The 26,478-nt window shown below is 36.5% G+C and overlaps 1 protein-coding gene across 5 annotated transcripts in view; it reads right to left on the reverse strand.

Moving 5' to 3' along the window:
• Window positions 1-26,478, reverse strand: part of NEDD4 (NEDD4 E3 ubiquitin protein ligase) — a gene marked incomplete at both ends in the record, with an annotated part of 154,125 nt that overhangs the window by 78,073 nt on the left and 49,574 nt on the right. For 4 of the 5 annotated variants that reach the window (XM_079699295.1, XM_079699294.1, XM_079699293.1 and 1 more), the window contains one exon: window positions 18,624-20,168. The exons of the other annotated variant lie outside the window; for it this stretch is intronic. In XM_079699295.1, the coding sequence (XP_079555421.1) occupies window positions 18,624-20,168 (1,545 nt within the window). Of the gene's footprint in view, window positions 1-18,623; window positions 20,169-26,478 lie in introns of those variants that run through there. 5 annotated transcript variants of the gene reach the window in all.

Here is a 26,478-nt window from a genome sequence, read left to right on the forward strand (position 1 = left end):
ATCAAAAGAAAGCTGGAGTGCTTCTCTAGTGGCGCAGTGGTTAGGGGTCTGCCCGCTGATGCGGGAGACGAGGGTTTGTGCCCTGGTCTGGGAGGATCCCGTGTGCTGCGGAGCGGCTGGACCCGCGGGACATGGCCGCTGGACCTGCGCATCTGGAGTCTGTGCTCCGCGATGGGGGGGCCGCGGCAGTGGGGGGTCCGTTTACTGCAAAACAAAACAAAACAAAAAAACAAAAAAGAAAGCTGGAGTGACAATTCTCATATCACACAGAATAGACTTTAAAATAAAGATTATTACAAGAGACAAAGAAGGACACTACATAAAATACATTAAATTAAGTACAAAGAAAAAAATCAAGAAAAAATCAAAATACAAGAAAAAATTTAAAAATCGACAATTGTAAATATTTATGCACCCAACATAGGAGCACCTCAGTACATAAGGCAAATGCTAACAGCCATAAAAGGGGAAAATGACAGTAACACAATCATAGTAGGAAAGTTTAACACCCCACTTTCACCAATGGACAGATGACCCAAAATAAAAATAAATAAGGAAACACAAGCTTTAAATGACACATTAAACAAGATGAACTTAACTGATAGGTATAGGACATTCTATCCAAAAACAACAGAATACACTATCTTCTCAAGTGCTCTTGGAATATTCTCCAGGATAGATCATATCTTGGGTCACAAATCAAGCTTTGGTAAATTTAAGAAAATAGAAATTGTATCAAGTAACTTTTCTGACCACAATGCTATGAGACTAGATATCAGTAACAGGAAAAAAACTGTAAAAGATACAAACACATTGGGGGCTAAACAATACACTACTAAATAACCAAGAGATCACTGAAGAAATCAAAGAGGAAATCAAAAAGTACCTAGAAACAAATGACAATGAAAACACGAAGACCCAAAACCTACGGGATGCAGCAAAGGCAGTTCTAAGAGGGAGGTTTATAGCAATACAATACTTCCTCAAGAAACAAGAAAAATCTCAAATAAATAACTGAAACTTATATCTAAAGCAATTAGAGAAAGAAGAACAAAAAACCCCCCAAAGTTAGCAGAAGGAAAGAAATCATAAACATCAGATCAGAAATAAATGAAAAAGAAATAAAGGAAATGATAGCAAAGATCAATAAAACTAAAAGTTGGTTGTTTGAGATGATAAACAAAATTGATAAACCACTAGCCAGACTCATCAAGAAAAAAAGGGAGAACACTCAAATCAACAGAATTAGGAATGAAAAAGGAGAAGTAGCAACGGACACTGCAGAATTAGAAAGGATCATAAGGGATTACTACAAGCAGCTATATGCCAATAAAATGGACAACCTAGAAGAAATGGACAAATTCTTAGAAAAGCACAACCTTCTGAGACTGGACCAGGAAAAAACACAAAATATAATCAAACCAGTCACATGCACTGAAATTGAAACTGTGATTAAAAATCTTCCAACAAACAAAAGCCCAGGACCAGATGGCTTCCCAGGCGAATTCTATCAAACATTTAGAGAAGAGCTAGCACCCATCCTTCTCAAACTCTTCCAAAATACAGGAGAGGGAGGAACACTCCCAAGCTCTTTCTATGAGGCCATCATCACGCTGATCCCAAAACCAGAAAAAGATGTCACAAAAAAAGAAAACTACAGGCCAATATCACTGATGAACACAGATGCCAAAATCCTCAACAAAATACTAGCAAACAGAATCCAACAACACATTAAAAGGATCATACACCATGATCAAGTGGGATTTATCCCAGGGATGCAAGGATTCTTCAATATACACAAATCAATCAATGTGATACACCATATTAACAAACTGAAGGATAAAAACCATGACAATCTCAATAGATGCAGAAAAAGCTTTCAACAAAATTCAATACTGATTTATGATAAAAACTCCAGAAAGTAGGCAGAGACAGAACTTACCTCAACATAATAAAGGCCATATATGACAAACCCACAGCCAACATCATTCTCAATGGTGAAAAACTGAAACCACATTCTCTAAAATCAGGAACAAGACAAGGTTGCCCACTCTCACCACTACTATTCAACATAGTTTTGGAAGTTTTAGCCACAGCAATCAGAGAAGAAAAATAAATAAAAGGAATCCAAATCGGAAATGAAGAAGTAAAGCTGTCACTGTTGGCAGATGACATGATGCTATACATAGAGAAGCCTAAAGATGCGACCACAAAACTACTACAGCTAATCAATGAATTTGGTAAAGTAGCAGGACACAAAATTAATGCACAGAAATCTCTTGCATTCCCATACACTAATGATAAAAAATGTGAAAGAGAAATTAAGGAAACACTCCCATTTACCACTGCAACAAAAAGAATAAAATAGCTAGGAATAAACCTACCTAAGGAGACAAAAGACCTGTATGCAGAAAACTGTAAAACAATGATGAAAGAAATTAAAGATGATATAAACAGATGGAGAGATATAGCATGTTCTTGGATGGGAAGAGTCAATATTGTGAAAATGACTATACTACCCAAAGCAATTTACAGATTCACTGCAATCCCTATCAAACTACCAATGGCATTTTTCACAGAACTAGAACAAAAAAATTTCACAATTTGTATGGAAACATAAAAGACCCTGAATAGCCAAAGCCATCTTGAGAAAGATAAACAGAGCTGGAGGAATTAGGCTCCCTGACTTCAGAGTATACTACAAAGCTACAGTAATCAAGACAGTATGGTACTGACACAAAAACAGAAATATTGATCAATGGAACAGGACAGAAAGCCCAGAGATAAACCCACTCACATTGGGTCACCTTATCTTTGATAAAGAAGGCAAGAATATACAACAGAGAAAAGACAGGGTATTCAATAAGTGGTGTTCAGTAACATGGATAGCTACATGTAAAAGAATGAAATTAGAACACTTCCTAATACCATACACAAAATTAAACTCACAATGGATTAAAGACCTAAATGTAAAGCCAGAAACTACCAAACTCTTATAGGAAAACATAGGCAGAACACTCTATGACATAAATCATAGCAAGATCCTTTTTGACCCAGCTCCTAGAGAAATGGAAATAAAAACAAAAATAAACAAATGGGACCTAATGAAACTTAAAAGCTTTTACACAGCAAAGGAAACCATAAACAAGACAAAAAGACAACCCTTAGAATGGGAGAAACTATTTGCAAATGAAGCAACTGACAAAGGATTAACCTGCAAAACACACAAGCAGCTCATGCAGCTCAATATCAGAAAAACAAACAACCCAATCCAAAAATGGGCAGACCTAAATAGACATTTCTCCAAAGAAGATATACAGATTGCCAACAAACACATGAAAGGATGCTCACCATCACTAATAATTAGAGAAATGCAAATGAAAACTACAACGAGATGTCACCTCACACCGTTCAGAATAGCCATCATCAAAAAAATCTACAAACAATAAATGCTGGAGAGAGTGTGGAGAAAAGGGAACACTCTTGCACTGTTGGTGGGAATGTAAATTGATACAGCCACTATGGAGAAGAGTATGGAGGTTCCTTAAAAAACTAAAGGTAGAACAACCATATCACCCTGCAATCCCACTACTGGGCATATACCCTGAGAAAACCATATTTCAAAAAGAGTCATGTACCACAATGTTCATTGCAGCACTATTTACAATAGCCAGGACATGGAAGCAACCTAGGTGTCCATCGACAGATGAATGGATAAAGAAGATGTGGTACATATATACAATGGAACATTACTGAGCCATAAAAAGAAATGAAATTGAGTTTTTTGTAGGGATGTGGATGGACTTAGAGGCTGTCAGACAGAGTGAAGTAAGTCAGAAGGAGAAAAACAAATACTGTATGCTAACACATATATATGGAATCTTAAAAAAAATGGTTCTGATGAATCAGGGGCAGGACAGAAATAAAGATGCAGACATAGAGAATGGACTTCAGGACATGGGGAGGGGGAAGGGTAAGCTAGGACAAAGTGAGACAGTAGCACTGACATATATACAGTACCAAATGTAAAAGAGATAGCTAGTGGGAAGCAGCTACATAGTCCAGGGAGATCAGCTCAGTGCTTTGTGACCACCTAGAGGGGTGGGATAGGGAGGGTTGGAGGGAGATGCAAGAGGGAGGGGATATGGGAATATATGTATATATATAGCTGATTTTCTTTGTTATACCGCAGAAACTAACACAATATTATAAAGCAATTATACTCCTATAAAGATGTTAAAAAGAAAAAGAATCTATCACCTTATGGCTAGAAGCTGACTCTATCAATGACATAAGATGAGTAAGGCTATCTCTTATGAGTCAATATTTTCAATGAGGGATAAAAAAAATAGGGTCACCTTCTTTAGAACTACCAATTATTGCATAAGAAGTGGCTTGTGGCCCACTTAGAGGACTTTCCAGATTCTAATGCTCTCCTCCTGTTAATTTGCTGTAAAATTCTTATTTATTTCTGTCTTTTTTTTTAATATCTTAGTCTTGATGTAGTTTTTTTTTTTTTTTTTTTGCGGTATGCAGTCCTCTCACTGTTGTGGCCCCTCCCGTTGCGGAGCACAGGCTCCGGACGCACAGGCTCAGCGGCCATGGCTCACAGGCCCAGCCGCTCTGCGGCATGTGGGATCTTCCCAGACTGGGGCACGAACCTGCATCCCCTGCATCGGCAGGCAGACTCTCAACCACTGCGCCACCAGGGAAGCCCTTGATGTAGTTTTGTCCCCAAGGATATACATAATCGAAGTTGAGTATAAATGAAAAGAATTGTGCTTTAATTTTTAATACGGCTTTGGAAAAACTATATTCAGTTGAAAAATATATCCTGATCCTTAATTTAGAGTCTTAGGAAGAAGTGCTTCCCAAGATTTCTAATCTGTATTTAGTTGCAGAACATGGGATCTTAGTTACCACATGTGGGATCTTTAGTAGCGGCATGTGGGATCTAGTTTCCTGACCCGGGATCGAACCCGGGCCCCCTGCATTGGAAGCACTGAGTCTTAGCCACTGGACCACCAGGGAAGTCCCTGCATTACTTTTTTAAATGTTCTTTTCATGAATTTACTATTACTTAACTGTTAACCTGGATTCTTAGATTTATATATGATTCAGATTGTACATAGATAAAACAATTATTATTATGTTATGCACTGTGTCACTTTTTAGTTTACAGCACACCTTCATAAACTCTCACAACAATATTATAAGGCAGATAATAATAGCCACTTTTTACTGAGCACCAACTATTTGCCAAACAGATATCAAATTTCCAGTCCTCAAAATAACTTCACCAAGTTTCATACACTTCATGTTCCCTAAACATGAAATTAAGATGCAGAGAAGCTTTAAGAGGAATTAATACAGCTAATTCACTATAGAGCACATTTTCACTCTACTGGGGAATGAGGAAGATAGGTACCCCAGCTCAATGAAGATCTGTGGCGATTAACGTGGAGGTAAGGTATAGTTAGGTGATCAGTTCTAAGTCCTAACTCTAACCTTACTTTTAGGTTCCAGAATACAGCCTCAATTACATTGGTAAAAAATGTATTATCAAAAATTGTCTGATTAAAGACACAGAAAATCCTATGCTAAATAATTGGCACACTCAGCCCCAAAGTGAAATGAAGATCATAACATAGATGAAGAATTAGATAGACACATGTTAAAGGAGAAGAATCCATCTTGAGTTATGTCAACACTAAAATGACCTAGATGACTTAGAAAGAGATCCAGTCAAAACAGTTTAGAACTATTGTTAATTTTGTTAAGTGTGATAATTGAATGGTACTTTTGTATATTTAAAAGGTCCTCCATTACAGATACACTCTGAAGTATTTATGGGTAAAATTACATGTTGTATGGGATTTACTTTAAAAAACTTACAGAATAAAAGGAGGGGAGGATGTGGAAGCAACCTAAATGTCCATCAACAGAGGAATGGATAAAGAATATGTGGTACATATATACAATGGAACATTACTCAGCCATAAAAAAGAATGAAATAATGTCATTTACAGCAACATGGATGGACCTGGAGATTGTCATACTGAGTTAAGTAAGTCAGACAGAGAAAGACAAATATCATATGATATCACTTATATGTGGACTCTAAAGAAATGGTACAAAGGAAACTATTTACAAAATAGAAATTGAGTCACAGATGTAGAAAACAAACTTGTGGTTACCAGAGGGAGGAATAAATTGTGAGATTGGGATTGACATATACACACTACTATATATAAAATAGATAACTAATAAGAACTTGCTGAATAGCACAGGAAACTATTCAATATGCTGTAATGACCTATGTGGGAAAAGAATCTAAAAAAGAGTGGGTATACGGGTATGTCTAACTGACTAACTGTGCTGTAGAGCAGAAACTAACACAACATTGTAAATGAACTATACTCCAATAAAAAAAAATAATTTAAAAAAAAGGATGGGAAAAGACAGATGACCTGATGGACAAAATGTTGGTAATTATTGAAATTGGGAATTCACTGGGGGCTCACATGGGGGGATCACTGCATTATTCTTTCTACTTTTGTGTGTGTTTGAAATTTTCCACAATAGAAAGTTTTAAAATATTAGGGAAAAAAAGACACATCTTCCAACGATTTAGGTAGTTTATAATAGTTATTGAAGGAAAAGAACATAGTGAAACTCAAAGAGTTGCAGGAGGTAGAAACACACAGTATGTGTTATTTGATCAATAAAATTAATCAGGGCTTCCCTGGTGGCGCAGTGGTTGGGAGTCTGCCTGCCAATGCAGGGGACGTGGGTTTGTGCCCCGGTCTGGGAGGATCCCGCATGCCGCGGAGCGGCTGGGCCCGTGAGCCGTGGCCGCTGGGCCTGCGCGTCCGGAGCCTGTGCTCCGCAACGGGAGGGGCCACAACGGTGAGAGGCCCGCGTACTGCAAAAAAAAAAAAAAAAAAAAAAAAAAAAAAAAAAAAAAAAATTAATCAGAAAGAAGAAAGTAATTATAAGTGTTGGGTCACAAGTCAGAAGAATAGAAAAAGAAAAGTTTCAGAGATAAACTGGTTCTCTAAAATAGGCTTATATAATCCCTGAACCTCACTTTCACTCAACAATGGCAAGCAAACAGGACTTGATCAGGACTTCTTCAGAGAGTAAAAGTTAGTCATCAGATTGCAGTCAGCCCAAGTGGAAACTTTCCTTTAGACAACTCTTTTTTTGTTCTGAATGATGTTATTTTTACTAAAATAACCTTCCCCAAGCAGTTTTATTTATCCTGTAGATTCCCCCTATTGTAGTGCAAAATGAATTCCTCTTGGTTAGAAATGTAGAAAAGGGCTTTAGAGTACATAACAGAGCTGAGTAAGTAATATGACATTTACTAGACTTACGATCCTGACTACATCATTTTAACTTTTCTGAGCCTGTTCTCTTATTTCTAATGTGGAGATAATCACTATCTCAGAGAGTTTTTCAAAATGTGGTATATAACATATGCTGACTGATTTAAACTTTTACAGATATCGGGTTAAGAGTTTAAAAAAGAATACATCAGGATTTTGTCCAAGTTAAAACAATCAGAGATGAGGTTTCAGGTTCTAGTGTGACAGTAAGCATCCAATGTTCTTCTCCATTAGGGGGTCGTTTCGGTCTCCTCTTCCTTCTCCCTTGTACCCAAACACAGTTTTAACAGGTCTATCCTCTTTCTCAGAGGACAGGCACACACATTTACATTTAACTATATTGCCAAGAATGTAAAAGGTTGGGAGATGTGTTAAGGAAACTACATATTCTTTTAGAAAGGATATTTAAATTTGGTCTTTCTACAAGTATCTTCATCTCTAGAATATACACAATGTATTTCAGACAATAGTTATGAAAATCAGGCGCCTTACTGACTATATTAATTAAATTATAAACAGTACCTTAAGAATTTGATAAGTAAATATTACTTTTAGGGCATGGTTTACCTTGAACTAACTCAGTTTCAGAACCTATGAAAGAAATCACCTCCATTTCTAGTTTATCACTAACCAGGGCTATAAAACATAACTGGGCAATCATTGCAAGTTTCTTCTCTGGAGAAACAAACTGACCTTTGAGAAAAGACCTCCAGATACTGACAGTTAGAAGTCTCCCTACAATGAAGTGTACCACTTGAAAAGCCCCACACAATTACAGGGCCTCCAGATAACTTCACAGTGACTCACTCTCAAATAGGAATAGACAGCCAAGATTCACCAGTCACCTGGAGGACAATGTCTAATAACAAAGAGGAACAAACAACAACAACAGCAAAGTGGTCCACAGGAACCAGAGACAATGTAGGACCCATAACAAAACTTAAAAGAAAAAGCCTTAAGTAAAATATTCTCAGAGAGATAAGAGATTACACTTATAAAACAAGAATAAGAATAGGGAATCAACAAAAAACAAGATAGAACTTGAGAAATTAAAATAACCACAATTTTAAAATCAAAGAGAAGAAAAAACTGGGAGAAATCTTCCAGAAAGTAGAATAAGGAGGTAAAGAAACAGAAAACAGGAGAGAAAAGTAAATTATAAGATCAATCTGGGAGGTGCAAACTTTGGCTAACAGGAATTCTGGGAAGAGAGAACACAGAGAAAAAGGCAGAAAGGAAATCTTCAAAGAAAAAAAACACCTGATTTTTAAAAGAGGCACATGTGTCATCTTGATAAAAATTTAAATTAGTTAAAAATTATATAGACGATCACATAGCTCAGAGTTTAGGCGTTCACCTGCCTGAAGTAGGTATATGGACATTATTATATATTATTTTATACTGTTCTCTGGTTCTTTTTTTAAATGGATAATGCTGTCTTCTCATCTAAATTAGAAACTCTTCAAAGCCAGGAATAATATTTGCCACTCGCAGCAGGCACATATTCTATTTCTGATAAATACTTGTTAAACTCATTTGCTTTGAAGATGACTTGAGTTTGCGTTAAGCTCTGTGACTCCTTAAGAGGGTTCAGTCTTTCAGTCTTGGTACAAAAGGTAAAGGTCATTCTTAGCTAAAACAGTTACTTGAAACTCCAGGAACAACACTGAGAAGCCAGCTCTTACATCAAGTCTGAAATGAAGTCATTTTATTAAACAATGATAAACTTAAAGCCAGTCAAATGGCCTTTGTTTAAATACCCTTAAAACTTTTGGCCCATTCAATCTTCTTTTCAGAAAACTTGATCTGAGCCTCTACCCAGACACATAGTTCTACGGTACTAGTTAGTGGAATATGTAGGCTATGAATCAGACTCCACTGTGGAAACTAATCCTTGAGTCACAATCATAATATTCCATTGGCATCCACCCCAGGGACAAGGTATTCATTAAAGAGTGCCACTCTTTCATGCAGAGAATGAAGCATCAAGAAGCTTCCACTAAAGGAGGCAAGAATATACAGTGGAGAAAAGACAGCCTCTTCAATAAGTGGTGCTGGGAAAACTGGACAGCTACATGTAAAAGTATGAGATTAGAACAGTCCCTAACACCATACACAAAAATAAGCTCAAAATGGATTAAAGACCTAAATGTAAGGCCAGAAACTATCAAACTCTTAGAGGAAAACATAGGCAGAACACTCTATGACATAAATCACAGCAAGACCCTTCTTGACCCACCTCCTAGAGAAATGGAAATAAAAACAAAGATAAACGAATGGGACCTAATGAAACTTCAAAGCTTTTGCATAGCAAAGGAAACCATAAACAAGACCAAAAGACAACCCTCAGAATGGGAGAAAGTATTTACAAATGAAGCAACTGACAAAGGATTAATCTCCAAAATTTATAAGCAGCTCATGCAGCTCAATAACAAAAAAACAAACAACCCAATCCAAAAATGGGCAGAAGACCTAAATAGACACTTCTCCAAAGAAGATATACAGATTGCCAACAAACACATGAAAGAATGCTCAACATCATTAATCATTAGAGAAATGCAAATCAAAACTACAATGAGATATCATCTCACACTGGTCAGAATGGCCATCATAAAAAATCTAGAAACAATAAATGCTGGAGAGGGTGTGGAGAAAAGGGAACACTCTTGCACTGTTGGTGGGAATGTAAATTGATTCAGCCACTATGGAGAACAGTATGGAGGTTCCTTAAAAACCTACAAATAGAACTACCATAAGACCCAGCAATCCCACTACTGGGCATATACCCTGAGAAAACCATAATTCAAAAAGAGTCATGTACCAAAATGTTCATTGCAGCTCTATTTACAACAGCCAGGACATGGAAGCAACCTAAGTGTCCATCAACAGGTGAATGGATAAAGGAGATGTGGCACATATATACAATGGAATATTACTCAGGCATAAAAAGAAACAAAATTGAGTTATTTGTAGTGAGGTGGATGGACCTAGAGTCTGTCATATGGAGTGAAGTAAGTCAAAAAGAGAAAAACAAATACCGTATGCTAACATATATATATGGAATCTAAGAAAAAAAAAAAAGGTCATGAAGAACCTAGGGGTAAGACGGGAATAAAGACACAGATCTACTAGAGACTGGACTTGAGGATATGGGGAGGGGGAAGGGTAAGCTGTGACAAAGTGAGAGAGTGGCATGGACATATATACACTACCAAACGTAAAATAGATAGCTAGTGGGAAGCAGCCACATAGCACAGGGAGATCAGCTCGGTGGCTTGTGACCACCTAGAGGGGTGGGACAGGGAGGGTGGGTGGGAGGGAGGGAGACGCAAGAGGGAAGAGATATGGGAATATATGTATATGTATAACTGATTCACTTTGTTATAAAGCAGAAACTAACACACCATTGTAAAGCAATTATACTCCAATAAAGATGTTAAAAAAATAAAAATAAAATAAAAGCTAGCGGGATCTGAAAAAAAAAAAGAAGCTTCCACTCATCATTATAGTCATCCCTCAGATATCCTAGTTTGGTTATCTGTGCAAGGCTGTGTGGTCACCCTCATCTAGATTCTAGTCGTCTCTACCCCATTCCAAAGGGTCCCCTTGGCTTCAGTCATTAACTTAATACATACTTATTGAGTGTCTATTTTGAGCTAAGCACTGTTCTAGGTACTGAAGATAAGTGAATAAGACAAAAAGCCCCTGATTTAGGGAATTTCATTCTAGTAAATTAGAGCCCAGAAAAGATTACCCATTTGCCTAATCCCTTCTCTAGAATTCAATCAATTCTGGAAAATTTATCAATACATTTGCCTGCCTGCCTGCCTATCTATCTCCCTATCTTTAACTTTTTTCTTGCTATGCTTCCTTTTTCTCATTGCTTACCTGAAATGTTTACTGTCTTATTAGGCTCCCTGAAGTTAGGCTAAGCCACAAGCAGCCATGAAGACCACAAAAACCCAGCTACCAATAAAATGTCTTCAACTGCTCCAACGGAAGAACAGTTCCTAACATTTTCATATACTGATTTATGCTCGAGAATGGATATATACTTTTAAGTAGCATTACAAAGTTACACATAAAGGATTTTTAAACTTTCTCCCTATAGATCTATCAAAAGGATAGCTCATAAGTAAGCATTAATTATAGATGGTGTTTCATTTCATTACATAAGCCAATGTAAGATTCAAACATTCTCAGTAGTACCCTAAACTGGCACTTCTAGAAGAAAGTATATTGGAAAGATTCAAAGTGTTCAGAAAGAGGAAGATAGAAGCTATTGCTTGAGTAAGCCAGAATAGTTAAGAAAAATACATTTCCATTGCATATTTTTCAAATCTCATGCTGAGAGGGGTAAAAGTTAATGTAGGCAACAATTTCAAAAACAACACAAACCAGAATTACAGCCATAATGAATTCAAGAGATTTCTTTAAGTAGAACTGCATGCCTTATAGACCAATATTTTTAACTTCTTAAATGAAACTAAAATGTAATCCTAGAAGATTTAATAGTCACAATTCTGCAAGAGTCATACTAAAGTTCTTTTGTGAGACAGGCAGACAATCTTGCTCTTGAATGTTTGTTGGTCCAAACAATCTCTTCTGCATCACATGGTCTCAACCAATAACTAGTCTAAATGTCCAAGAGGATTTAAACCTCCTTGCAAATTATTTTAGCCCTGGCCACAGCATACCTATGGTTCTTCTTTATGTAAAAGTGGAAGAGGGACTCACTGGATACTTCCACTATGAACTGTATTAGTGTTCTCATTTTAAAAAATTGTCTTAAGCCTTGCTTCTCAAAGTGTGTTTGAGGAATTAGCAGCATTGGTATGACCTGGGAGCATGTTAGAAATACGGAACCCTGAGGCCCCACCCCAGACCTACTGAACCAAAATCTGCCTTTTAACAAGATCTCTAGGAGATGTACACACACATGAAAATTTGAAAATCAGTAGTCCAAATGACAACTTAATAAGCCATTTTCCAGTTGCAATCCTTAAAGCGTTAGAAGGCAGCTTACCAACAAATATTTGAAAGAGAAAAAAAAGGAAGTAGTCCTAGGAACTTCCCTGGTAGCGCAGTGGTTAAGAATCCGCTTGCCAGTGCAGGGGACATGGGTTCAATCCCTGGTCCAGGAAGATCCCACATGCCACGGAGCAACTAAGCCCGTGCACCATAACTACTGAAGCTTGCGCACCTAGAACCCGCGAGCCACAACTACTGGGCCTGCGCACCACAACTACTGAAGCCCACGCGCCCTAGAGCCCATGTGCTGCAATTATTGAAGCCCGTGTGCTCTAGGGCCCATGTGCTGCAACTACTGAGCCTGTGTGCTGCAACTACTGAAGCTCACGGACCTAGAGCCCATGCTCCGCAACAAGAGAAGCCACCGCAATGAGAAGCCCGTGCACCGCAACGAAGAGTAGCCCCAGCTCGCCACAACTAGAGAAAGCCTGCGCGCAGCAACAAAGACCCAATACAGCCAAAATAAATAAATAAAAAGAGCTATTTCATTAAAAAAAGGAAGTAGTCCTAGATAATATTATTTTAGCTATATCATAAAATGTTATACTCAGCTTTTGTAAGAGGGACGAAAGATAAAAATTCAGTTAAGAATGTTTCTGTACTTGATGAACATAAAGACATTGTCCATTGTACCACCAATATCCTTGATGTAAACTTCTTCTTGCTCGGTAATATTTTGTCTATTAAGGTAAATCACAAAATGTTTCACAGTGTTATGGTTTTTATCTTAGATGTAATACATCTAAGTCAAAAGAACGCATGATCTCCACCACACCCCCCTGCCAAGATATCCTAGAACCCTGACTAGAAACATCATGGGATCTCTTGGTCAAGGTATTCTTTGTTATGACCCATCCATGAATTGGGCTACAAGGTATATAAACATGCTAGCTGCTTGCCCTTCCAAGTTCTCAGATCTGCTCTAGTTATATTTAAAAAGTTTTGTGAAATCCCAGCGAAGGTAAAATTGCTTTCCGACAACTGCTGCTATGTTGAGAGCCTCCCCTCAGATATCTCACTAAACCAGGGCACATCGGCTCACCTCTTGTTTACAGGCTATCTCTAAATGTTGGTCTTCACCTGACCATAGACTTCCAGTCTCCCACTTGGCCAACAAGAATACCGAACCACACACTTGAGCAAGACTTCAGGTATTTTGTGTATGTGTTGACAAGATCATTGGATGCCCTTCTCAGCACTCATTCACTCCTGCTAACCACCCTCCTGACCTCAACACGTTGGCTGGCCACACCCAGGGACTCTGCCAAGCCCCTTCTGCCCACACAGTCTCCGGTCCTGGCTTCTCCTAGTTCATCCTGTTCCCTGTCACCCATAACATAAAGGGAGAGTGGATCTAGAAGGGCCAGGCCTCACAACAGGTAGCACATGGTGGGCTCCATATGCTGGAAGAAGCCGGTGACAGCAAGACAGAGGTGCCTCTTCTCCAAGTCGTTTCTAGGAATAGGCCTTAAACCCTGACCTGTTTTCTACCTGGAAGCTCTATTTTTGTTTTGTCTTATTTTGGGTGGTAGGGAGGGGGAGAAGAACGTTAGGATAATGCTGCTCGCCAAGAGTTGTGACTACTCATAGGTGGTTTCACGTTTTCACTCCTAATTGTTTGTTCCCTTCATTTCATATTGCTCAGTCTCCAGTTCAGTTTTCACTGCTGATGCTCACTTATTCTTTACTTCTAAGGTGAAAGAACAGAGAGCTACAGACCTTTTCTCTGCCCAGAGAACAGGCTGCAATATCCTTCTGGACAGTTTGTCTTATGCAATTATAACCACATAATACCATGTCTTCTATATAATAGCCATTAAATATATACCTTGCCTACACTAACTCATGACTATTTTTATGACATTGAGCAAACAAGCTACGCCTGCTGTTTTTGCTTCCTCACCTGTTTCATTCTTTCTTCAACCAGGCTTTTACACTATGCCCCGAGCCTACTTTTACTAAAGTCACCAAGGACCTTTTATATTCAATGGATACCTAAATTCCATGGCACTGTATGCTGCTTACCTTGAACTTTCCCTTCCCTTGGCTTTCAGGCCTCCAAGCTCTCCTGGCCTCTCTGCTCCTCCAGTGGCTCTCTCTTGGACTCCTTTTTATCTCCTCTTCCACTGTTTCTCCAAAGTTGGTAGCCCCCAGAATTCTGATGTATCACTCCTCCCATCTCACTTTCATGCTTTTTTCAGTTCATCTTTACCTAAGTCTTTGACTAGACTCATGACTCCCAAGCTACATTTCCAGCTCTCACTTCTCTCCTGAGTCCTGAGCCTGTATCTCTAACTACCTTACTTGACAGCAGTACTACCAGGGCAGCTTCTCAGTACCGAAACTTAATGACACTTGGTTTTTTCTTTGCCCTCCCAATCTGGCCCCTTCTCCTGAATTCCCTATCTTAGTTCATGATGTCACTATTCACCTGACCATCCAGGTTAAGAAAACTTTAATTCACTTATAATCCATGGTGTCATAAGAAATTATCATCTAGAAAACATAAAAGTGAGCACGTCACATTCTCAAATAATGACTTCCATTGCCTAACTATTATCTGTTAGCAGGAGACACACTGCTTTCTTTCAGCATGAGGTGCTCCATGCAATGGGACTCCCACCCACTGCCAGCATATCATCTCCTCCCACATCCCTGGACACCCTGTGCTCGAGTCACACTGCATCTTTCTCACTTTCTCATATACAGCTCTATTTTAGTACATCACACTTTAGACTGAAAATTTTTTTATCTACCAGTGTGTCTCTAACTAGAATGGGAGTTCCCCCAAGTAGAAACTGTGCTTCAGTATCTTTTATTCCCAGAGCTTGAGTTAGTGACTGGCAAACAGTAGGCACTCAAACATGTGCCAGATGAATGAATTAAAGACACATCTACAGAGAAATACGAAGTATTTCTGAAGCAAACAATTCACCTCCCTGAACCACCCTGAAATTAATATTTTAGTTCTTCAGTTCTAAGAAATGTACACATACATGCACACACCTCTCACCAGGTTTCAAAAACTGGTCATTAACATTGTTGCATTACAGTTTTAGGGTCAATACTTATAAACTATATTGATTTTTATAGGAAAGATTAAGTGTTCAAAATAAATTTAACCAAATGTCTCTAAATATTCTGCTTAAGTTAATAAAATAAGGACTAAGAAAATAATGGAACAATAAAAATAGTATATATTTAAAACAGTTATTTTGGGAAGAACAGCTAAATATATTATTGAAATGTAAATTCTTGAGATTAGTTTTAAAGGCTTTGAAATAACTGAAACACAGTTTTTTAAAGTTCTTCTACACTAGGCTTAAGCAATTTACCTACCTAGGATTAAATAACAGAAAATGAACAAAAACGTTTATAATAAAAAGAAAAATGTAAAGTCAAAATTTCTGATAAAAGCATGCATATACATGAAGTATGGAAGACATATACAAGCTTAGGCAAATGCTAAGGTGTTTTAAATAATAGGGTAATGAAATTTCTGAGCATCCTAACAATACAGGAAATTAAAAAACAGTAGATAGGGAAAAATAAAATAATAATAGAGTAAACTAACTATTGCACAGATTTCAGAAATCTGAATGGTAATATCTGTAACTGTATAAAAACCATCTGAGCTCCTTAACCTATCTCTTGATCGAGCTGACAATACACGCAATGTTAAAATATCAAATATCTACTTTCAGATCAAAAGTCATAAAGCCTTTACAAAAGTAATATTGTCTCTCAAAAAATATATATAATAAATATATGCCAGTTATTGTTATGCTCTTTGATGGCAATAAGTGAAATCAACATTATTATGTGGAATACAAAGTCTCATCTTCATTCCAAGTTGTAAACAACACACAGAACCCCAGTCGCAGATACAGGTAAAAGTTCTCACTGAATTAAAAAAATTATCCAGTAATGAGCTGTTGATTATAGAGAGCTAGAAACTGGATACTATTCTCCTAGAGACTGGTAGCTAAACACAAAAGAAAAGAATCTGTAGACCTCTCAGTGCTTTAGAAACCAGGGTCCCTGACCAAAGCAGTGATTTAATTTCATGGCTGCTAGGTACAGATAGCTGACATTACTAAATGCTACTCTAATATCAACTTGTTAAATGTGAATCCAGACTCAGCATATCAGAATACTAACCCAGACTAACTGGAGTCATGGGAAATATTTTGGGAGCTGTTTATTTATAAATGAGTTACAATATACCACTATAATTAGATTAATATATAATTATTGATAAACACAGGATTATTTCTAAAACCCTGTTATTGTTGTCACTGCTATGTTTAGAAAAAACAACATTACTATTTTCCTCTTAAAACAAGCCCTTGATTTACCACTAAACAATTAGATCAATTTAGATCCAGTATGTGTTAAATGTAATGGTCCTATATTGTTTACAACTCTTGTATAAACAGTTGTTTAATAAACATTAAAAGGAGGAAAAATTTAAAGCTCTCCAGCAAATGACACACTTCTGAACTATTTTATAATCCAATAATCTATCAAAAAAAATAGAATCTGCAGAAAGCTAGGCATTTGGCTGTCACAAAAAAATATTTAAGTTAGCTTACCTAATTTTAAATAAAGCCAATAAAAGTGTATCTTTTAGCCAGGCAAAAGACAGTCACACTTTTTAAAAAAACATTAAAAATACCATGTTTTCAAAAGCATCAACAACAACAAACTATAATATTACCACAAAATCAACTATTTAAAGGATATTTCTAGAAATATTTCTAGGTTAATTTTTCCTTTCAGGTTAATTATTTCATTAAATGTAAAATAAATTTACAAGGTACATGTCATAAAATTAGCAAACTATCAATGAATTTCTTCATAGTATCACTTAATTGCTTTTTTTTAGAAGACAAGACAACTGAATGGATTATAATCTCCTAACAGCTGGTGTTTTAAAAGTTTTGTAAATGGAGTTAATAATTCTAAAACATACATCAGAATTTGAAATGTGATCTTTATTCATCCTCAGTAAAGTAGCTGCTTATATTAACATCTGGGCATTGGATAATAAGAATTATATTTATCAGACTTCAAAAGAGAGAAAACAAACTAGCAATTACTTAATATTTTATTTGCCCAGAAGTGTTAAAAGAATCTTTAATATTGATTGATATTGTTATATAAACACAGATAAACAGATAAGTTTTTTTCTCCAAAACTATTATGTACTGTCATCTAGAATTGGTTTAGTCAGAAACATTTTTTTCATTTCCAGAAATCTGGCAAGATCTTCCAAATACAGAAATTTAAAAAATCTATTTAAGTTCAAAACACTTAAAATACTTTGGAAAGGCCAAATTACATTAAAAAACTGTTTTGGCTAAGATTCACTAGAGTTAAATTACTAATATAATAAAGCAAAATTACCAAAATAACAAATTAATTGGGTAATTAGAGAATTATGGAAAATACCTAGCAATTGAAACCAAATTTAAAAATACAAAATTTAGAATTCAATATTGTTGAGTGAGTTACATTTTAGAAGGCACACTTAACTGGTAGCTAAAGAAAAATAGGGTGGAAACAAAATTCCTGTGGTTAAGGGTATACACAAATGCAGATAACATTTATTTTTCCTCTGCTTTAAACATTTAGCATAACAGTTTTTATCGATGATCAAATAAATATATGTATTTTAAAGAAACATTTTCTCTATGTTCATTTATAAGAAGATTTCCACATTTTTATGTAGACTTTTTACTGTTTAATAGTTTGAGTGGCTTTCTGTATTTTACTTTTTTTCACAATGCTTAAGGAGGGGAGAATACCAAATGAGCATTTTTGAAAGTAGGAATAAAATATGGAGTTAGACATTAAAATACCATGCCACTTGAGGGGAAAACATATGAAGGCAAAATGTTATCAAATAAATTATTATTTATAGCTTGTTTTTATGCGATAGAAATGTTTTATGGCTTAAATCACTTTGGAAAGTTTTTTTTAATACATATTTTCTACATTGATAAAATAACAAATAGAGCGAAAAACTACTGGGCATTTTTTCAGATTTACAAATATAAAGTTCATGACTACACAGTGCTTGCTAGCTAAGGACCAAGAAAATATATAAAGCTGCCAAGTTATAATAAATTTTAACCAAATATTTCATAGAGCCATTCTAGTATAAAATAACATTTACCAAGACCAAAGGAGACTTACCTTACAAGAATGCTGTAAAGAATTAGACAGTTCATTTGTGAAATCTCTGTTGCTGTCTCTTGTTAAATTATCAACTTTACCTTCATTTCTAGATGCAAACTTTATGAGTAATTGAGATGGTCCCCCCTTAGAACAACTGTGCTTAAGGCTGGATAAACAGGAAACATTTGGATAAGTTCCTCCCAATGAAATACTTCTTTGTAAAAGAGCATGGTTTTTGTTTATCTGTAAATGTGGTCTTTCCAACTGTCCATTGATATTTATTTGATAATCTACATTTTGGGAAGATGGTAAACATGCAGATGTCCTGTGCATAAGCTTAATATACTCTGAATCAGAATTAAACTTAATTTCTGACATCTCTGGTCTACAATCACCATTTGCTGTTTCACAATCTACTGCAGTTGCTTTTTGTTGGGTGAAATGCACTGAAACGCAAGAATATCCTTCAGATGACTTTTCACAGACAGTCTGATTTGGACTATTATTTGCAATAACAATTTTCTTTTGTAATGAGCTGTGAAGAGGTCGTATGTCTCTTACTTCTCTGGGAGTACAGGTTGTTTTAGATAACCGAAGTCCATTGACAGCTGTTGAAAGAAATCCCTTAGCACTACTGCCATCTTCATTGTGGGCAATTTCACTAGGAGAAATAATAAACTGGTGTGAGGTCTGATAGGATCCTTTGCTTGGAGGAGTACCTGTACTTGTTAGAGAAGTTGGTGGGGTATTTGAAGGACTCCTAGGAAAAATGACTAAGGATGAACAACGTTTTAGTGGAATTTTCAAGTTCCTGCTCACTGGCAATTTCATAATCTCTAGTCCACGATCCAGGTCATGCTGGACAAAGGGAACTGTACTTCTACTTCTCGAAAAAATTTCACATGGAGTAGTATTCCTGTTTGGCAAACTTCTATTGGAGATGCTGTCAGAAGATGAATTTCCACCAAAAAAGGTATCATCAGTTGGTGGAAAAGTATAACCACTGTTATCACTGATGATACTGTTGGTGTATGAACCTCCACTGGTGACACTTGTGCATGACCCATAATCACTACCGTTGCTGCTATAAGACCCATTCTCACTGGCTGAGAAGTGACTAAGGCTACCACTGCAAATGGCAGGACTGCTCAAGAGGTTACCATCATCCACAGCATTCAGTTCATTATCAACCACAGCACTGCCATCCTTCAAGACACAAGTAAATGAAGCATCATCACCATCAGCTAAGACATTGCCAGACTGAAGACATCCACTGTACCTTGTTGGCTGTAGTGAAATCTGCAGACAGCTGCTCTTTTTATTAACATTTTCAGGTGAAGGAACAGATGATCCTTCCTGAGACTTAACGTTTTCCTTTATTAACGAAGGTAGTGTAGTCTGTCTGGGAGTCAGCTTCATTTGAACCGCGTTAGACGTTGAAATCCGTGTTGGTCTCATGAAGCACATGTGAACACTGCTATCTGAATCATCTCCAGAGGTTTCTGACACAGGATAAGTATTGCTTCTTCTGGCTGCAAAGTGCAATCGTAAGCTTTGTGCCATTTGTTCTCATTTCCAAACATGTTAAGGGCTGAAAGTCATAACAAAGATCTCTGTCGGTAGACAGGCTAGAAGCAGCTGCACTGCATCGAAAGAAAAAATCATTTGTGGTGCCTAAAAGAGCTCAGAAGTCGTAGTCTTTATCCTAAGTAAAACCTTAGAGACCAGATATCACAGAAAGAAAAAGACGGCCCATTCCCGAGACTGACGTTTCCAAAATGTCTTGAATCGTCTGTAGTCAAAATGCCTTCACTTACAAAGCACTTGATTTCCAGCGACCTTTAAGCTGAGCTCAGCTGCAGCACACTGCCTCAAACACTGCCAACCTTGTTTCAATTATACCTTCTCCAATTTGCATGAATGAGTAACACAAGAACAACAATCTTCTAGCATTTCAAGTTGAAACAGTATTTTTTCACTCCAGCTCTACTAAATGAACATTTAACTCTGTGAATCACGGTGCCTATGCTTTCTCCAGCAGAGTTTGACCACTAATATTTTTACCCATAGGGATAGAATTACAGGAAGTTGGTAGGAATGAAACTCCATGTAATTGAGTATCAAATCAAGGATTGAATTTCCAAACAGTCAATTTAGTAAACATAGAAATCTAGTCAATTTAGTCAATTTAGCCAACATAGAAAGGAATATAGACTGTTAATATTTTTAAAATGAGTAAATTCAAACATGTATAAATTTGGAAATACCAGAACTTTGAGGTGAATTAAAACTTGCATTAAATCCAAAAGATAAATATTTTAGCTTCCAAAACACTACGTACTTATAAATAGTGAAAGCTGAAGGATCGAAATACAAAATTAGCCTAGTAATACTACTGCAAAACTTGAGCATACGTCTGAGGAAAAAAAAGTTTCAGAGAAGCTGTCACCAAGCATTTTCTCCTGTAATTTTAAGGCTTTTCCAGCCAAGCAGTACAGTCTTTAAATGATGCCATTTATATTTTGACTATTAAAACTCTGCCAAGAAATAGCCTAAGCAAACATTCCATTAAAAATATATGCAGATTAGACAGAAAAACTATCCCCCAATATAGTTTGAGCACACAAGATATTTTATTCCACTGTCTCTGCAATTCATTCACTTAAGAGAATGTTGTGGTAGGTAAAGAAGTCTAAAAAGGATTTAACACATCAAATAAACATATCTCAATGCCAATTCTGTTCTGAAAAACTCTAAGAGCTCTTTGCTGGCCCCTACTGGTGCATTGAAACAATTCATTTAGTTGTTCGATATCTGTGAAGAAGTATAAACCATGCTGCATATTTCTTGATATAAACAAAGTACATTGTTGTTTACATTTTTGAGTACTAGGACTGCCCTAGAGGTGGAATTACTTACTCACTGCTGATAAAGCTCCTGCAGGAGAGAACAGTAGACTGTTTGTCCTTTTAGACGTTGTGATTTTGTATATGTATTTTTCTGCTTTGTATTTATTTAACCTTTACTTTATTTTCAGTTTACTAGGTAACAGAAGTTTAATATTTTAATTCCTCCCCTAAATATCATAGACCAAGGTTGGTATTCTATTTGAAAGAAACAAATTTATTTTAAAATAATACTCTAGGGTATATTTAAACCCCTTACCTGAATTTTACAGCTGGAACTCCAGTAATAAATATATACTGGCTCATTCATAGGAAAGTAAAAAGTAAAATAGTTCAGTTGTTTACACCACATGGTACTACACCCAAGTTGTATTTTTCTAAGTTTTTTTTTTCTAAGTAAAAGCAAATATGTAAAACATATACTTGCACTTTGTTTAAAAAAGAAAACTTAAGATAGATCTGTTCTCAATCACAATTTTCTAAACAGTGTTTTTAATCAATTAAGAGGACAAAATAGAAATATGGAATTTACTAAATTCTATTTCTGACTAGAATGAGATAGTACTATGTTTTAGAATGGGTACAATTATAAACTCAGTAATAAAATTATTATGCTATTTTGGTTTTGTATAATCAACTTTATGATTTTATAGACTTCAGTACATATTCCCTTATAATCTTGTTTCTTTAAGAAGCAAGAGTCCTAGTCTTTTCACTATACCTTCAAATAACTACAGCAGCTTTCCTTCCTGAATTAAGTTAGGAATCTAATGACTCAAAAAATGGATCACTTCTAATAAGCTGATCAATGAGATTAAACTGCTCATGTCTATGGCCTAAAACTTCCAGTTAATAAGCAAATCTCCTCTGGGTTTTTTTTTTAATTTTTATTTATTTTTTATACAGCAGGTTCTTATTAGTCATCAATTTTATACACATCAGTGTATACATGTCAATCCCAATCACCCAATTCATCACACACACCCTCACCCCCCCACTGCTTTCCCCCCTTGGTGTCCATACGTTTGTTCTCTACATCTGTGTCTCAATTTCTGCCCTGCAAACCGGTTCATCTGTACCATTTTTCTAGGTTCCACATATGTGCGTTAATATATGATATTTGTTTTTCTCTTTCTGACTTACTTCACTCTGTATGACACTCTCTAGATCCATCCACGTCTCTACAAAAGACCCAATTTCGTTCCTTTTTATGGCTGAGTAATACTCCATTGTATATATGTACCATATCTTCTTTATCCATTCGTCTCTATATGGGCATTTAGGTTGCTTCCATGACCTGCCTATTGTAAACAGTGCTGCAATGAACATTGGGGTGCATGTGTCTTTTTGAATTGTGGTTTTCTCTGGGTATATGCCCAGTAATGGGATTGCTGGGTCATATGGTAATTCTATTTTTAGTTTTTTAAGGAACCTCCATACTGTTCTCCATAGTGACTGTATCAGTTTACATTCCCACCAACAGTGCAAGAGGGTTCCCTTTTCTCTACACCCCCTCCAGCATTTGTTGTTTGTAAATTTTCTGATGATGTCCATTCTAACTGGTGTGAGGTGATACTTCATTGTAGTTTTGATTTGCATTTCTCTAATGATTAGTGATGTTGAGCAGCTGTTCATGTGCTTCTTGGCCATCTGTATGTCTTCTTTGGAGAAATGTCTATTTAGGTCTTCTGCCCATTTTTGGATTGGATTGTTTGTTTTTTTAATATTGAGCTGCATGAGCTGTTTATATATTTTGGAGATTAATCCTTTGTCCGTTGATTCATTTGCAAATATTTTCTCCCATTCTAAGGGTTGTCTTTTTGTCTTGTTTATGGTTTCCTTTGCTGTGCAAAAGCTTTGAAGTTTCATTAGGTCCCATTTGTTAATTTTTCTTTTTATTTCCATTACTCTAGGAGGTGGATCAAAAAAGATCTTGCTGTGATTTATGTCATAGAGTGTTCTTCCTATGTTTTCCTCTAAGAGTTCTACAGTGTCCAGTCTTACATTTAGGTCTCGAATCCATTTTGAGTTTATTTTTGTGTATGGTGTTAGGGAGTGTTCTAATTTCATTCTTTTACATGTAGCTGTCCGGTTTTCCCAGCACCACTTGTTGAAGAGACTGTGTTTTCTCTATTGTATATCCTTGCCTCCTCTGTCATAGATGAGTTGACCATAGGTGCGTGGGTTTTCCTCTGGGTTTTCTATCTTGTTCCATTGATCTATTTCTGGTTTTGTGCCAGTACCATGTTGTCTTGATTACTGTAGCTTTGTAGTATAGTCTGAAGTCAGGGAGTCTGATTCCTCCAGCTCGGTTTTTTCCCCTCAAGACTGCTTTGGCTATTTGGGGTCTTTTGTGTCTCCATACAAATTTTAAGATTTTTTGTTCTACTTCCATAAGAAATGTCATTGTTAATTTGATAGGGATTGCATTGAATCTGTAGATTGCTTTGGGTAGTATAGTCATTTTCACAATATTGATTCTTCCAATCCAAGAACATGGTATATCTCTCCATCTGTTGGTATCATGTTTAATTTCTTTCATCAGTGTCTTATAGTTTTCTGCATACAGGTCTTTTGTCTCCCTAGGAAGGTTTATTCCTAGGTATTTCATTCTTTTTGTTGCAATAGAAAATGGGAGTGTTTCCTTAATTTCTCTTTCAGATTTTTCATCATTAGTGTATAGGAATGCAAGAGATTTCTGTGCTTTAATTTTGTATCCTGTTACTTTACCACATTCATTGATTAGCTCTAGTAGTTTTCTGGTGGCATCTTTAGGATTCTCTATGTATAGTATCATGTCATCTGCAAATAGTGACAGCTTTACTGCTTCTTTCCCAATTTGGATTCCTTTTATTTCTTTTTCTTCTCTGATTGCTGAGGCTAGGACTTCCAAAACTATGTTGAATAATAGCGGAGAGAGTGGACATCCTTGTCTTGTTCCTGATCTTAGAGGAAATGCTTTCAGGTTTTCACCATTGAGAATGATGTTTGCTGTGGGTTTGTCGTATATGGCCTTTATTATGTTGAGGTAGGTTCCCTCTATGCCCACTTTCTGGAGAGTTCTTATCATAAATCGGTGTTGAATTTTGTCAAAAGCTTTTTCTGCATCTATTGAGATGATCATATGGCTTTTATTCTTCAATTTGTTAATATGGTATATCACATTGATTGATTTGCATATATTGAAGAATCCTTGCATCCCTGGGATAAATTCCACTTCATCATGGTGTATGATCCTTTTAATGTGTTGTTGGATTCTGTTTGCTAGTATTTTTTGAGCATTTTTGCATGTATATTCATCAGTGATATTGGCCTGTAATTTTCTTTTTTTGTAGTATGTTTGTCTCATTTTGGTATCAGGGTGATGGTGACATCATAGAATGAGTTTGGGAGTGTTCCTTCCTCCACAATATTTTGGAAGAGTTTGAGAAGGATGGGTGTTAGCTCTTCTCTAAATGTCTGACAGAATTCACCTGTGAAGCCATCTGGTCCTGCACTTTTGTTTGTTGGAAGATTTTTAATCACAGTTTCAATTTCGTAACTTGTGATTGCTCTGTTCATATTTTCTATTTCTTCCTGGTTCAGTCTTGGGAGGTTATACCTTTCTAAGAATTTGTCCATTTCTTCCAGATCGCCCATTTTATTGGCATACAGTTGCTGGTAATAGTCTCTTAGGATGCTTTGTATTTATGCAGTGTCTGTTGTAACTTCTTTTTCATTTCTAATTTTATTGATTTGAATCCTCTCCCTCTTTTTCTTGATGAGTCTTGCTAATTGTTTATCAATTTTGTTTATCTTCTCAAAGAACCAGCTTTTAGTTTTATTGATCTCTGCTATTGTTTTCTTTGTTTCTATTTCATTTATTTCTGCTCTGATGTTTATGATTTCTTTCCTTCTTCTAACTTTGGGATTTGTTTGCTCTTCTTTCTCTAGCTCCTTTAGGTGTAAGTTTAGATTGTTTATTTGAGATTTGTCTTGTTCCTTGAGGTAGGCTTGTATAGTTATAAACTTTCCTCTTAAAACTGCTTTTGCTGCATCCCATAGGTTTTGGATTGTTGTGCTTTCATTGTCATTTGCCTCTAGGTATTTTTTGATTTCCTCTTTGATTTCTTCAGAGATCTCTTGGTTATTTAGTAACGTAGTGTTTAGCCTCCATGTGTTAGTGTTTTTTACGTTTTTTCCCCTGTAATTCATTTCTAATCTCCTAGCATTGTGGTCAGAAAAGATGCTTGATATGATTTCAATTTTCTTAAATTTACTGAGGCTTTATTTGTGACCCAAGATGTGATCTATCCTGGAGAATGTTCCGTGTGCACTTGAGAAGAAAGTGTAATCTGCTGTTTTTGGATGGAATGTCCTATAAATATCAATGAAATCTATCTGGTCTATTGTGTCATTTAAAGCTTCTGTTTCCTTATTTAATTTCATTTTGGATGATCTGTCCATTGGTGTAAGTGAGGTGTTAAAGTCCCCCACTATTATTGTGTTACTGTCGATTTCCTCTTTTACAGCTGTTAGCAGTTGCCTTATGTATTGAGGTGCTCCTGTGTTGGGTGCATATATATTTATAATTGTTATATCTTCTTCTTGGATTGATCCCTTGATCATTATGTAGTGTCCTGCCTTGTCTCTTGTAACATTCTTTATTTTAAAGTCTATCTTATCTGAGATGTGTATTGCTACTCCAGCTTTCTTTTGGTTTCCATTTGCATGGAATATCTTTTTCCATCCCCTCACTTTCAGTCTGAATGTGTCCCTAGGTCTGAAGTGGGTCTCTTGTAGACAGCATATATATGGGTCTTGTTTTTTTTTTTTTTTTTTTTTTTTTTTTTTGTGGTATGCGGGCCTCTCACTGTTGTGGCCTCTCCCGCTGCGGAGCACAGGCTCCGGACGCGCAGGCCCAGCAGCCATGGCTCACGGGCCCAGCCGCTCCGCGGCACATGGGATCCTCCCAGACCGGGGCACGA

The sequence above is a fragment of the Hyperoodon ampullatus genome (assembly GCF_949752795.1).
Source record: "Hyperoodon ampullatus genome assembly, chromosome: 3".
NCBI lineage: Eukaryota > Metazoa > Chordata > Mammalia > Artiodactyla > Ziphiidae > Hyperoodon > Hyperoodon ampullatus.